This window comes from Erythrolamprus reginae, chromosome 2 (genome assembly GCF_031021105.1).
Source record: "Erythrolamprus reginae isolate rEryReg1 chromosome 2, rEryReg1.hap1, whole genome shotgun sequence".
Classification (NCBI taxonomy): Eukaryota; Metazoa; Chordata; class Lepidosauria; order Squamata; family Dipsadidae; genus Erythrolamprus; species Erythrolamprus reginae.
This window is the reverse complement of record NC_091951.1, coordinates 229118070-229133609: the sequence shown is the minus strand read 5'-3', so window position 1 is coordinate 229133609 and position 15540 is coordinate 229118070. Positions and strand designations below refer to the sequence as shown.

General features: G+C 42.2%; 1 protein-coding gene across 1 annotated transcript in view; it reads left to right on the top strand.

Annotated features, from left to right (window-relative positions):
- Positions 1-15540, top strand: part of ELP1 (elongator acetyltransferase complex subunit 1) — a 60382-nt gene that overhangs the window by 24128 nt on the left and 20714 nt on the right. Inside the window, exons 16-26 of the mRNA XM_070742197.1 lie at positions 304-407; positions 4222-4275; positions 4374-4479; positions 5745-5860; positions 7835-7908; positions 8020-8098; positions 8771-8850; positions 10721-10858; positions 11624-11709; positions 13307-13455; positions 15003-15126. Coding sequence (XP_070598298.1) covers positions 304-407; positions 4222-4275; positions 4374-4479; positions 5745-5860; positions 7835-7908; positions 8020-8098; positions 8771-8850; positions 10721-10858; positions 11624-11709; positions 13307-13455; positions 15003-15126 — 1110 coding nt within the window. The remainder of the gene's footprint in view (positions 1-303; positions 408-4221; positions 4276-4373; positions 4480-5744; positions 5861-7834; positions 7909-8019; positions 8099-8770; positions 8851-10720; positions 10859-11623; positions 11710-13306; positions 13456-15002; positions 15127-15540) is intronic.

Genomic DNA, 15540 nt, shown 5'->3' with positions numbered 1-15540 from the left:
CTGGAGATTTCAGAGCCTGAAAACATGTCGGGCAGATTTGAAGTGAAGGAGTTTCCTAAGGCCCAACTATCATACTTTATCCTTCTTATTATCTTGTCAGCTTCCCAGACATGTAAATTATGAACATTCATAATCTATGTGCAAAGATTTGGGGGTAGCCTCTTGCTCTATAAGATGCCGTGTTGACTGAAACCAATACAGTTTCCAGGAATATGAAGTTAAATGAATCAAATTGCACTTACTAATATATATCCCTGGGTTTCCTAAATATTGATAATCAATCCTCTCTCCCTTATGCTCCAGGAGCTGAAAAACCAGTTGCTATTCCCTGGATGAATAATAATGGTTCCTCTGTTCGGTTTCCATCACCGTGTATGCAGACGGAACTATCTGTAATTGACGGGAATGTAAGTAAACAAGTATGGAAATCTTGGGCTGCGCCAATAGTCCACTATGCATCTCTCCTAGAGTTTCCTGCTTAAATAATGTTTGTGTGTTACTTTTCTTCCTAGCCCCATTTGTACATCGTGAGTAGAAAACCACAGAACATGCTCATGGCACATGACATCTTAGGGTTAATATACTTTTAGCCATGCAGAAATTATCAGTTATAAATTAGTTTGCAAAACCACTGTGGTAACGTCATAAATAGATCCTTTTTCCTGAAGTCTTTAACTATGATTGTTTGTGGAAAGTCTAGGAAAAGAATGGAGGTAGCAGGCAAGTCAATTGGCAGCTTCTCCTATAAATGACAACATGATTGGATGGCAAGAAACTTGGGAAGAAATATTTCAAATAATTTAAAGTTTTGCCTGCTTAATTAACCTAGTACAAATGAGAAGTTCATCTTATGTTTCCCCAGTGTTCTGTATTTACTTCAAAATATCCTATGGAAATCTGTATAATTCTCGCTTCTTTGATCTTGCCTGGCTGCTTGGAGTTTGACAGACAATCTTGAATACTTAGTGTTCAAGTTCTTCAGGATAACTACTGTGTTTCCCCGAAAATAATATATGTCCCCATAATAAGAACAATCAGGCTTTTCAGTGCATGCACTGAAATCAGCCCCTTCCAAAATAAGACCCCCTCCACTACCTTCTGTTCTGTCGGGCTCTCTGGTACAATCCTCCCAAAATTCACAGGTACAAATTTCAGACACACACACGTTTGAAAATTCAAAACAATGTTCTTTATAATGAAAATTCACTTAAAACCAAGCCCTCTTTTGGTATAGCAAAGAGCAGTCATCTCCAAACAAACTGGTAATTTGTACAAGTCCCTTATCAGTTCTGTGATACTTAGCTTGCAGCTGTGAGGCAATTCACAGTCCTTCCTCTATCACAAAGTGAAACACACTTTACCCTGGTTTAGTTTCAAAGCGGGGAAAAATCAGCACACAAAAGGTCAAAGTCAGTAAAGCAGTCACGAAACACAACGATCAGATAATCCTCCACAATGGCCAAACCCACAGGCTGCTATTTATAGCAGCCTCACTAATTACCACAGCCCCACCCAACCACAGGTGGCCTCATTTTCTTTGATAATAATCTCTCAGTTGTTGTTGCCTATGCATCGCTCTCCGCATGTGTGGCTGTATCATTAACTCTTGTTCTGAATCCAAAGAGGAGCTAGATAATTGACCTCCTTCTGAGCTGTCTGCCACACTCTCCTCCTCCCTGTCACTCATGTCTTCTTGGTCAGAGGAGCCTTCATCAGCAGATTCCACTGGGGGCAAAACAGGCCTGCAGCATGTGGATATCTCCCCCACATCCACAGTCCTTGGGGCAGGAGCTGGGCCAGAGCTAACCACAACACTTTCCAAGAAAGGGGGGGGGGGATATGCCAGGAGCCGCTCTTTTGGCACCAAACACTCTTTTCGCCGGCAGAAAGAGACAGCAAGTGAAAGGCGGGTGCACGTACAAGAAAACTTCTCACGAGTTCGAGTTTGAATTCGTGAGAAGTTTTACAGTGGGCTTCCCTGGACACAACGTTGAGGAACACAACAGAGCTACAAGTTCCAAGTAGGACGCCTCACCTGCCACCCCCAAATTGTGCCCCAACGTGAGATGTGCATCCTACCTGACACTTTTAGCTCCGCTGCATTCATCGGTGTTATGCTAAGGAAAGCCCATTGTAAAAGAAAACTTGTTGCGAGTTGGAGAAGTTTGATTTTAAAAGAAAACTATCTCGAGGCAACTCGTATTCTGGAACAAATAACTTTTTTCCCCTCTGAGATAACCAAAAGCAAGGATTCTTGTGCCACCTAGTGGACGCTCGGCGCGTATCCCGAATTTGAGCTCGGGAGTAGAACAGAAATGTCTCTCCCCTTGTGGCTCGTATCTTGAAATACTCGCATGTAGAGCAGCTTGTATCTAGAGGTACTACAGTGATCCCCCGCTCGTTGCGAGGGTTCCGTTCCAGGACCCGCCGCAACGAGCGGGTTTTCGCGAAGTAGCGCTGCGGAAGTAAAAACACCATCTGCGCATGTGCAGATGGTGTTTTAAACTTCCGCAGCGCTAGCGAGGAGCCGAAGATTGGGGGGCGGCGCGGCTCTTTTAAAACATCGCCGCCGACATGGGGGGCTCGCTAGCACCCCCCCGAACCCCCAACCCGGGTTTGGGGGGGTGCTAGCAAGCCCCCCATGTCGGCGGCGATGTTTTAAAAGAGCCGTGCCGCCCCCCAATCTTCGGCTCCTCAGCGGCGAGCGAGCGAAGCCAAGCCGGCAGCAATGTCACCGCCGCTGCAGCCAACGCGCGCTACGATCTCAGCGGATCAAGCCCGGCTCCTCTCGGCCCAGCATCCCGGGCCAAGCGGCTGCCTTCCGTGACTGAGCCTGGCTGGCCCGGAAGAACGTAGCGCGCGTTGGCTGCAGCGGCGGCGACATTGCTGCCGGCTTGGCTTCGCTCGCCGCTACAGCCAACGCGCGCTACGATCTTCCGGGCCAGCCAGGCTCAGTCACGGAAGGCAGCCGCTTGGCCCGGGATGCTGGGCCGAGAGGAGCCGGGCTTGATCCGCTGAGCCTGGCTGGCCCGGAAGATCGTAGCGCGCGTTGGCTGCAGCGGCGAGCGAAGCCAAGCCGGCAGCAATGTCGCCGCCGCTGCAGCCAACGCGCGCTACGATCTTCCGGGCCAGCCAGGCTCAGCGGATCAAGCCCGGCTCCTCTCGGCCCAGCATCCCGGGCCAAGCGGCTGCCTTCCGTCACTGAGCCTGGCTGGCCCGGGAGATCGTAGCGCGCGTTGGCTGCAGCGGCGGCGACATTGCTGCCGGCTTGGCTTCGCTCGCCGCTGCAGCCAACGCGCGCTACGATCTTCCGGGCCAGCCAGGCTCAGTCACGGAAGGCAGCTGTTTGGCCCGGGATGCTGGGCCGAAAGGAGCCGGGCTTGAAGATCGCAGCGCGCGTTGGCTGCGGTGGCGAGGGCTTGCGATGGAGGGTGGAGGAAGCGGCCATGGGAGGGCGAGCTGCCTCAGGGAGGAGGATCGGGCGGGACCAGGTGGGGGCTGGAATTTCTCCGCTGGGAAGAAGCGGCCAGGGTGAAGGGCGGGCGAGCGGCGAAGGGCGGGCGAGCGGGTGCTGGGGAGGGCTTCTCGCCCTCCCGCCAGCAAGAGGGGGAGCGAACGGCATGGGCAGGCGAAGGGCGGGCGAGCGGCAGCGAGGAGTTTGCGTGGGCGGTGGGGAAACTCCTCGCTGATGCCAGCAAGAGGGGGAAGACCCAGGGAAGCCGCCCAGCAGCTGATCTCCCGGTTGCCATCTACGCATGCGTGCCCATAGAAAAAAAAGGGCACGCATGCGTAGATGGTATTTTGACTTCCGGGTTGAAAAATCGCAAATTACCCTGTTCGCAATGGTCGGGGACGCAATAACCGGGGGATCACTGTACTGTACTTGGTATATATGACACAGGCATTTTCCCCTTCTTTTAGGGAGGAAAAAGATGCATTTTATACTCCGAAAAATACAGTAATAATCATTCCTCCTCTTCTTTTTCCCCACAATAACAATTCTGTGAAGTAAGTTAAGCTGAAGGAGAGAAGCTCAAAGTCTCCCAGCTGGCTTTTCATGCTTCAGGCATGAAACTAGAATTCACAATACTGGTTTCAAGACCAGCGCCTTTATTATGACACCGAGCTGGTTCTTAACAGAATTAAGATCACTGAGTGTTTGGTTTTGGTTTCTTTGTTCTGTTTTCTAACTCTGGTTTCCTTTCTGCTTTTCTTTCTTAGGAAACCATATTTGGCTTGACTGACAGGTGCCGTTTTTTTATTAATGATACTGAGGTATTTATTGTTCTCATGGCTTTATATCATCTACTATGCCCATAATTCTTTAATGTCTCCCCCAGTCAACAGGCAGTTTGATTGTCTGCTTTTCATAGGTTTCTTCAAATATTACATCCTTTTCAATCAGTGATGAATTTCTCTTACTGACTACACATTCCCATACTTGTCAGTGCCTGCCTATAAAGAACACATCCCTGAAAGGTAAAAAAATAAATAAATCACAATTTCTTTTCTCTTGTCCATGTTATTATATTATTATTATTATTATTATTATTATTATTATTATTATTATTATTATTATTATTAATTAGATTTGTATGCCGCCCCTCTCCGAAGACTTGGGGCGGCTCACGACAACAATAAAAAACAGTATAGACAATGGAACATGTGCACCCTTCTTCCACTATGTCTGTCCATTTATGAAGAACTATTGTTTGTGAGTTGTCCAAGATTCTGTTGGATTCCTGCATTTTTATAGTCATTCACTTTTCCTTGGGAAAGTAGCACAAAGAGAATGAGTCTGGCCACCCAAAACTAAACTGGAACTAAAATTCCAGTTGAAATGCGATTTTGAACGTTCTGCTGTATGTATGTTGCAAGATATTGTCTTAATAAGAAGGAAGGTTATGGTGTTTCATCCTGGCCTTGTCTTCCTTTGCTGCAGTTCCTATGTACATGCACATTTTAGCTTGTCTATGCCCAAGAAAATGTAGGGATGGAAGCGAAACAGATTGCATGTTATTGGGCAGGTGCATATAGCAAGGTGCCCAAATATGGCCACCTATTTCTTTGCACACATTGCTGGATGGATATACGCACATTTACATATGAATAAGCCAAGTAAAATACAGAAAAGAGTCCTTTTATTTAATCAACAATGTCATCCTTTCAAAGATGATCAGGACATTCTTTCTACTTATGCCGCCCCGAGTCTTCAGAGAGGGGCGGCATACAAATCTAATAAATTATTATTATTATTATTATTATTATTATTATTATTATTATTATTATTATTATTAAATTATGAGACATTGGGTGTGTTTAAGTTCTTAAGGAGAAATCTCAGTCCAATTAATCTCCGTTCAGTTTTGGGCATACTTGTGTAAAACTTTATAGGGAGGTCATAATGTTTGAGTTGAGACCATACTGATTTAATTGAAAATAGCCTCTTTGTGACATTATAAATTCTGTCTCCATGGGAAAGAAGGAAATGTTAATGTTCACATCACTGAGTACTACTACCATTGATCCTGAGGAAGTGGGGTAGCATTAAGCTGAATAATACGTAAATATATTGGGATATTTACACTGGGATATTCAAGTCATATTCCAAATTACTATATGGGATTTTTACTACTGCATTTCATTATTTCACGCTTTAGTTTTGAGTGTAGATTTGTCCCATTAATAAAAGCTGATAAGGCTCGAGGCTGGGCTTTTAATGCTATTGACTGTGGCACTTTCAGCTTTGCAAACAAGTCTAGGCAGCACTTCTGTCTCCAATAACGAGACTCTGCGCAAGATTGAAAGAGGAGCCCGGATAGTCACAGTTGTGCCACAACATACAAAATTGATATTACAGGTTAGTGCTTTTTTTATGCATATACCCCTTCAAATGATTGTATAGAGTCCTATATATAGTCCTTTATTTTTTAATTAAAAATACAGTGGTACCTCATCTTATGAACTCCTCTTTTAACGAACTTTTCAAGATACGAACCCGGTGTTTAAGATTTTTTTGCCTCTTCTTCCGAACTATTTTCACCTTACGAACCCAAGCCACTGCTGCTGGGATGAAGGGGTTTCTTTTTTTCCCCTTTTTTGAAGAAAGAAAAGGGAGGGGCGGCTTGGAGGGGGAAAGACTTTGCATTAACAAAAGTAGAACAGCGTGCTTGCAGGCACTGAAAGGGTGTCTTTTGAAGAAAGAAAAGGGAGGGGCGGCTTGGAGGAGGAAAGACTTTGCAGAGAACAGCAAAGGGTGTCTTTTGAAGAAAGAAAAGGGAGGGGCGGCTTGGAGGAGGAAAGACTGCATTAACAAAAGTAGAACAGTGTGCTTGCAGGCACTGAAAGGGTGTCTTGAAGAAAGAAAAGGGAGGGGTGGCTTGGAGGGGGAATGACTTTGCATTAACAAAAGTAGAACAGCGTGCTTGCAGGCACTGAAAGAGTGTCTTTTGAAGAAAGAAAAGGGAGGGGCGGCTTGGAGGAGGAAAGACTGCATTAACAAAAGTAGAACAGCGTGCCTGCAGGCACTGAAAGAGTGTCTTTTGAAGAAAGAAAAGGGAGGGGCGCCCCTCTTGCCTTTCTTCCTTCCCACTCACCCTTTAGCCTAGCCTTGCTTCTTCCACCCGCCCCCTTTAGCTGCTCCTCCCTGCCCTCTGTTCGCCTCCCTTCTAAAGTTTGGGATTTTCCTGAAGGATTTGCACATTATTCGCTTTTACATTGATTCCTATGGGAAACATTGTTTCGTCTTACCAATTTTTCACCTTACGAACCTCCTCCTGGAACCAATTAAGTTCGTATCATGAGGTACCACTGTAAATTGAAATTTCCTGTCATCCAGCTGGCTTTTGTTGCAGTACACATTTCAGACAGCAGCCTCATCTATACTATCAAATATCTACCCATTTAGGGGGGGAATAGCATATTGGATAGAACAAAGAGTGTTAATTCAAACATAGAATATCACTCTATTTATAATGTAAAGTAGTACAATCTATCAGAAACCATAACTGCGCTTTTCATGCTCATATGAATTGGCCTAGACAGATGGAAGTCTAATTGATCTCTTATTAGAATTAGAAATAACAGAATTGGAAGGAATCTTGGAGGTTTTTTAGTCCAACTCCCTGTTTAGGTAGGAAACCCTACACCATAAATTGTTATCTAACATCTTTTAAAAACATCCAATGTTGGAACACCTACAACTTCCGGTGGTATGCTGTTCCACTGATTAATTGTTCTGACTGTCAGGAAATTTCTCCTTAGTTCTAAGTTGCTTCTCTCCTTGATTAGTTTCCAGCCATTGCTCTTTGTCCTACCCTTGGGTGCTTTGGAGAATAGTTCGACTCCCCCTTTCTTATGGAAGCCCCTGAGATATGGGAACACTGCTATCAGGTCACCTTCTTTTCATCAAGCCAGTCATACCCAGTCCCTGCTACCATTCTTCATATGTTTTATTCTGTATTAGGGGAGATATATTTATAAAATACATGTGTGCCTAGACGAGGAGCAAAAATAGATGATGGTTGTGTCTCGCTCCATATGGAGACTTCAGAGTTGGCGTGTCAGCCAACACATGTCCAAGACATGCTGAGTGGCCTGGGGTTTAGTAAAGGCTCAGCCAGAAGTATTTTATTGATTGATTATAATCATACTTTTCATTAGCATGCTCAACAGGACTAAAAGATTTCATGAGTTCCATTCCAAACCACTTTTGAACTGAAAGATTGATGCTTCTTTTACTAAAGGTGTTTGATGTCAAAGTGGCTATAGATCAGTAAGAGCCATCTGTGACCCTCCTCTGCTTCATAGTGAATTTATCCTGGGGTCTCTATAGGTACCAAGAGGAAACTTGGAAGCTATTCATCATCGAGCCCTTGTTCTAACTCAGGTTCGCAAATGGCTGGATAGGTGAGTTGAGCTGACTAACATCTATACAAGTTGGTTTCAGAGAGGCTGAGCAACCTGAATTTTCTGTAGTCCTGTTGGAACTGACAAACTCTGTTCTGCCTCTCCTGCTAGCCTTCAATTTAAAGAAGCATTTGAATGTATGAGGAAGATGCGAGTCAATCTCAACCTGCTCTATGACCACAATCCAAAGGCAAGTGGAAGCTCTTGGCTCAAGTTGGCATCTTCTGAAGGGATGACAGGTAGACTGGAAATAGAATCCTATGAACTCAAATGATAGTCTTTCAGGATGTGGAAATCTCTTTTTGTCACCACTTAGTCTTTAAGAGTCATCAATATATTCGCCAAACTCATAATAGATTGATGGCATGGAGGGAGGTTGATATATCCATTTATACGATCAGCTAGGAAAAAGGGATAGCTCTGAAGCAAGATATAAACTTTATTAGATGCTGACACGTTTTCTGTTTTTTAATCAAAATTAGTGGTTTAGTACAGTGTTTCCCAACTTTGGCAACTTGAAGATATTTGGACTTCAACTCCCAGAATTCCCCAGCCAGCGAATGCTGGCTGGGGAATTCTGGGAGTTGATGTCCAAATATCTTCAAGTTGCCAAGGTTGGGAAACACTGGTTTAGTAGATTGGGAAATCTTGCTGTATCACAGTACAATATAATTATTTTCCAATGTGTTGTAGAGTGGTTGCATGGAAATTATTTAGGCTTTTCCATCACAACTTGGTGAGCAATGAGAGCTACTTCATCATGATAATTTAGAGTACTATTTGTTTTTTCCATTTTAAATAGATCCTCGTACAAATATATGGTAGTTTAATTAAAATTTAATGATGTTTGCTTTCTTTTCAGGTTTTCTTAAATCACGTGGAAAGATTTATAAAACAAATTGATTCTGTAAATTATATTAACCTGTTCCTCACAGAACTGAAGTGAGTATTTGGCTGTTACGATCGCCTTTTAAGACAGAGCGCTGTTTTCTTACACTTTGAGAGGGATTTTGAAACAGTGATAGGGGTTAGGAATACTTTCTTCTAATTGGTAATCTTTCTGTTTTGAAATTTGCCCTTTTAGTGCCAGAAAAAACAAATGGTACTATAAATGATTTTTCCATTGCCATCAAAGCTACTCCGTGTCTTTAAAAATAGACCTCTTGGCTCTTTTAAATGCATGAATATGCAAGACACAATTAGATTCCATCCAACTCCAGCAAATATTTAATATGCTGAGTGAGATCAGCATGAGGATCCTTAGAACTATAGGAAGTGAAAAAGAATACAATAAACTGGACTATCTATAGGAATTGAGGCAAAGTTCTCCAATTGAAATGCAATTCATGTATGTTGGATTGAAACTCTACCATTACTGTCTTCCCCAGTTAAGAGTTATGATCTAGTGTATTAAAAGGGACTCGGGTTGAGGAATGCAAGGATAGAGTAGTGAAGAGAAGAAATGGGACATTTTGATTGAAATGTCCCATTTGATAAATTCACATATTTGGGGAATAGTGGGGAAGTTATCAATATAACTGTTAAGCGAGGCTCTGTTTCTATAACGTTTAAATATACTTTATTATTATTGTTATTATTATTGTTGTTATTATTATTATTATTATTTATTGGATTTGTATGCCGCCCCTCTCCGCAGACTCTGGGCGGCTTACAACAATGATAAAAAACAACATGTAACAATCCAATTTAATAAAACAACTAAAAACCCTTATTATAAAAACCAAACATATACACAAACATACCGTACATAACTTGTAATGGCCTAGGGGAAGGAATATCCTAACTCCCCCATGCCTGGCGACAAAGGTAAGTCTTGAGTAATTTGTGAAAGACAAGGAGGGTGGGGGCCGTTCTGATCTCTGGGGGGAGTTGATTCCAGAGGTCCGGGGCCGCCACAGAGAAGGCTCTTACCCTGGGGCCCGCCAAACGACATTGTTTGGTCGACGGGACCCGGAGAAGGCCAACTCTGTGGGACCTTATCAGCCGCTGGGATTCGTGCGGTAGAAGGCGGTTCCGGATGTATTCTGGCCCAATGCCATGTAGGGCTTTAAAGGTCATTACCAACACTTCGAATTGTGACTGGAAACCGATCGGCAGCCAGTGCAGGCCGCGGAGTGTTGCAGAAACGTGGGCGAATCTAGGAAGCCCCACGATGGCTCTCGCGGCCGCATTCTGCACAGTCTGAAGTTTCCGAACACTCTTCAAAGGTAGCCCCATGTAGAGAGCGTTGCAGTAATCAAACCTCGAGGTGATGAGGGCATAAGTGACTGAATACTTAATTTCTGAACCCAGATTTTGCAATCTGCCCAAATTCTACAAATTCATTTACTTTTCTCATACTTTCGTGATTTCTGCTTTGATTAGAAATATTGAAAGAATGTATCTGATGATATGAATAAGGCTGAAATTTGTCTCTGTTTATTGGCTTAGCTTATTTACTATCTATTAATTTTTATTGATTGATTGATTGATTGATTGATTTGATTTATATGCTATGGATGTTATAAGGCAGGGGTCTCTAATCTTGGCAACTTTACGACTTATGGACTTCAACTCCCAGAATTCCTCAGCTAGCATATTCTTACAATATGCTGTTGTAAGGCATTAATAAAAGCTGAGTTTGGGCTCACTTTTTGTTTCTTAATTTTGAGGAGCCATAGCATATAATTTGGCTTTACCAAATTATTTTAGTAAGTATTATTGTCCGACACCATTTCACTGTACACTTTACACTGTTCATATGTACATTTGCTTTGTAAATGTAGTAAGGTCATTTCCCCCCCTTTCCTAGAGAAGAAGATTTCACAAAAACGATGTACCCTCCTCCGGATCCCATTGGTGTCAATGAATTGAACTCTTCCAATAATAAAAAGATCAATATCATCTGTGATGCCATGAGACAAGCAATGGAGAACATCAGTGCTACTAAGTATGGGACATAAAATTACAAAACATCTACATATAACAAAAGGCAGTTTCAGTACATTATCAGACTTTTAACAAATGGTAACAAAGCCCAGGAGGCAGCCCCATATCTAGGAACGGTCTTAATGATAGTCTGTCTTCAGAAAGCAGTTCAAGTGCAAGAGTTATGAAAAGGGAAGACGTATCTTTCTTTCCTCCCTTTTTACATGTGATGGACCTTCACCAATTGAAAAAGAGAGGATGGCACTTCTGAGTTAAGGAGTAGGAAGCATATCCTGTCTCTTTTCTATTCTATCAAGACATGCTGCATTCGTACATGGTATTGTGCCAGACTTTTTAAAAGGTTCCCCATAGATAATTCAACCACGTTTTCAATTGGGAAATTGTGATTGCATACAAAATATATAATACAGTCCACAAATATAAACAACAAACTTACTTTAAAAGTTTTCAATCTTGTGGGGCCTTGTTACTGGCTGTCTAGGGTCCCACACATTGATACAAGCCAATGCCTATTCAAAATTGAGAATAGGTTTGTAAAAAGAAAACTAGCCCTTTCTTCCAGGTTAACACCTCAGTGATGTTCCTGCAAAATTCTGTTTGTTTTATGGGGCTCTAATCAAATAGCCATTTAAAAAAAAAAATCTGGATTTACTTGCAGTAGCAATCCTATATCAGTCAGAATTATCATGAAAAAAAATTCTTTAAATGCCAAACCCTCAAACTTCCCAATTTTAACACTTCCTCCCCCCCCCCCTGTACTCTTTAGGTACTGCTTAGCCATACTGACCTCTCATGTCAAAAAGAATCCTCCAGAACTGGAAACAGCCCTGCAGAGAATTCGACAGGTTCAAGGTGCAGTATTGCATTAGATTGTTCAGTTACGCAAGACTCCTATGGCTATCCAAATCATAATTCAAGTAACCAGTATGTAGTGCACACTTCCTCCCAATTTCTCCTTTGTTATATGTGAGTAAGTGAACATCAGAAATGTTAGAGCTGCAAATGGCCGCCAAATTAATATTGTGATTTATTTTACTCAAGCAAAGCAGATTAATAAGCCAACACACAAACACACATACGCTAAATATACATTGTGTGGCTTTATGGCTTTGGTTTTACTCTTTGAACTGCAATTTACAAACATTAAATTACTGAATGCCATAAATCCATATTGCAAATAGAATGGAATTGAATAGAATTTTATTGGCCAAGTGTGATTGGACACACAAGGAATTTGTCTTTGTGCATATACTCTCAGTATACATAAAAGAAAAGGTAAGTTTGTCAAGAATCATAAAGTACAACCCTTAATGATAGTCCTGGTATAAATAAGCAATCAAACCATATTAGGAACCAGTCCATATAAATTGTAAGGATACAAGCAACAAAGTTACAGTCATACAGTCATTTGTGGGAGGAGACGGATGATGGGAATGATTAGAAGATTAATAATAGAACAGACTTAATAGTTTGATAGTGCTGAGGGAATTATTTGTTTAGCAGAGTGATGGCGTACAGGATGTATATAATGTATATATTATGTACTGTATATATAAAGATGTATATTTTTTTTAAAATCTGCTAAAAGGTAAATAGAGCAGATTTTTTCAGGGCTCCAATGGTTCTCCATATCATTTATGGAGAATATTATATGATTGACTATCCATAACTGATAAAGAAGTAAGATTGCCTGTCAGTCAAGTTGAGAACAAATTGCCAGTTTATGCACCTCCTTATACAGATTGCTGTTGTGGATCTCCTCGCTGAAAATGTGAGCATCATTTCAAAGACCAGTGCAGCCATTCAGATTTTTGACACAGGCAACGTCATAAGGATAAAGGAACAAAGCTTAGACCAGTTTCCCACTACGGAGTTAGAATCTCTTCATAGCAGCACAAGCCATCATTGAAACGGTGTAATATCTTCTGTGTATTTGGCACAAAAAGTGTTCAGTAATTCTGGAAGATGCTAAAATGGAAATGACCTTATTATTCTTTAGTTCATTCAATGCTTAGTCACTCAAAGCAAGGTAAAGATGAGGTCCAAAGTAACTCCTAGGATACTGTTTTTACTCTAAAGTAGAAATTGAAAGGTGATTTTTCACTTCCTCCCCGACAAGATATCTGTCAGGAGAAAGGCATTCCTTACAAATCTTTTATGGAAAAGAATATGAGAAAATAGCAGGAATTGATAGGTGGCAATTCTGATTCAAGGATGTAGTCACTACAAAAGGAGAAAGAATTTCAGTATATTTATTAGAGAAGTACCTCTGTATTGCCTATTAGCAAAAATAGCAGTCTTTTGCTCAAAGCTAGGACTTGCTCACTACATTATTACCTGTTTTTTTTCTGGATAAGGTTTTGCTTTCTCAGTATTGAATTCATAAAGACTGAATCCATATTATACATAGAAACAATGTCTGGCTTTTAATTGAAATTAATCTTAACAGGACAGACTGCAGAAACAGTTGGATCTATCAGAGTGGAAGAAGCATTGAAATATCTGCTGTATCTGGTGGATGTCAGTGAATTGTATGATTATTCACTGGGGACATATGACTTTGATTTAGTCATCATGGTTGCTGAGAAGTCTCAGAAGGTAGGATTGGGTCTTATTCTGATTCCATAAATCTTGGTCTAGCTATGAGAAAAACTAGGAAACGCATTGAAAAATTGCCACCATCACCATTATCACTCAAACACTTCAGCATTTGTAAAATGCAATAAATTGTACATGCAGTGCAAGTCTTACTTGTTTTTCAGTATTGCTTGTTGTGTTGCTCAGCCACATTATTACATTTTATTAGCCATTTGGCTATTTAATTAGTCTGTCAACAATGACTCATTCTTCTGTGTGTGCGTATGTGTGCATGTGAGAGAGAGAGCGAGGGAAGGAGGGAGGGCAAGAGAGAGCACACATTTATGGTTTCCATAAAAGAGCCGGGGTGGCGCAGCAGGTAGAGTGCAGTACTGCAGGCCACTAAAGCTGACTGTAGATCTGCAGGTCAGTGGTTCAAATCTCATCACCGGCTCAAGGTTGACTCAGCCTTCCATCCTTCCGAAGTGGGTAAACTGAGGACCCGGATTGTGGGGGCAATAGGCTGGCTCTGTTAAAAAGTGCTATTGCTAACATGTTGTAAGCTGCCCTGAGTCTAGGGAGAAGGTGTTCTGTCTGGGTCACTCCAGAAGCCAATACCAACCCAAAAAGAGAAGCCAGACACACTGGTAAAAGGCAAAGGCAGTTTTATAAAATTCAAGAAAAACACAGGTAACAGAAAATGTCCTTACAAACAGGAAAATGCTGTATCTTCAGATATATCCACGAAGGCAAAAGTCCATGCAGCAATACAGAATTCTTGCTGCCAAGCCGAGGCTGTAGATAGCAGACCTACACCTCCCACGGGTCTTCCAAAGCTGCTGGGCCACAAGCCAGGAACAGAGACGCCGAGAAACAAGACAGGATAACGCAACTCCAAACTGATAACACTCCACATGGCTTCAAGGGCTTGCCTGCCTTTTAAACCCTGCTAAGGAGGACCACACCCAAGCCCAGCTGTTCCTAATTCAGTGCTGATAATACTTCTTTAATTGCTCCTTTCTTTGATCTGACCATCTCTGTCGCATGTCAATGACGGCTTGAGCTTCATCACCTAATGACTCCAAACTACTGGCTGGGGAGAGGCCCCCCCCCCCCCCCCCCGGGGCTCTCATGCTGTTCTCCTTCGTCCCATTCCTGACTTTCCTCTCCCCCGTCCGACTGTTCAGCCCCCTCCTCTTCGCTGTCCTCCTCCTCCGGGCATGGAGCCAGCAGAGACACAGCCGGTCCCTGAGCAGCCTCAGGCTGAACCACAACAGAAGGGTGGCATAAAAAAAAATCAAATAAATAAATATCAGAAGTAATAGTGTGGTTCCAAGAAAACAGTGTATGATTTTATAGCGAGTAGAATAAATTACCCATGAGCAAAATGAAGAACTGAAGAAATGGTGCAGAAAACAATACAAAAGGTAGAAATATGTTTGTAAGAAGTATCAGTAATTACTGTGGTGACTCTTCTTCATGTAAAGATAAAAATGTTACTGGAGGTTTTTTTAATTACTGTGGCAATGCAGTCCTGATGCCAGTTATTTTTTTTTATTTATTTGCAGGATCCTAAGGAATATCTCCCGTTTTTAAACAAACTTAAGAAAATGGAAATCAATTACCAGCGATATTCAATAGACAAATACTTGAAGAGATTTCCAAAGGCGCTCTATCACCTTAGTAAATGTGGTATGTACATAGGAATCATAACCCCCTAGATCAGTGGTTCTCAACCTTTCTAATGCCGCGACCCCTTAATACAGTTCCTTATGTTGTGGTGACCCCCAACCATAAGTCTAGCGCCAATTCTCCCAACAGAGTTGATTGGCAGGAAGGTCAGAGGGACACCCCCACTGTAAACGCCTGATTGGTCCAATTGTAAAAATATGTTCCAAGGCACCAGAACAGAAGATTTAATTCCGAACACCTTGGGAAATTTGTCTTTTCTAAAGGTCTTAGGCGACCCCTGTGAAATGGTTGTTCAACCCCCAAAGGGGTCCCGACCCCCAGGTTGAGAACCACTGCCCTAGATAGAAAGTCGTGAATAAGCAATACTTTTTGTTTTAGCATCATTGTACTGCAATAGTATAGGGGCAGACTAGA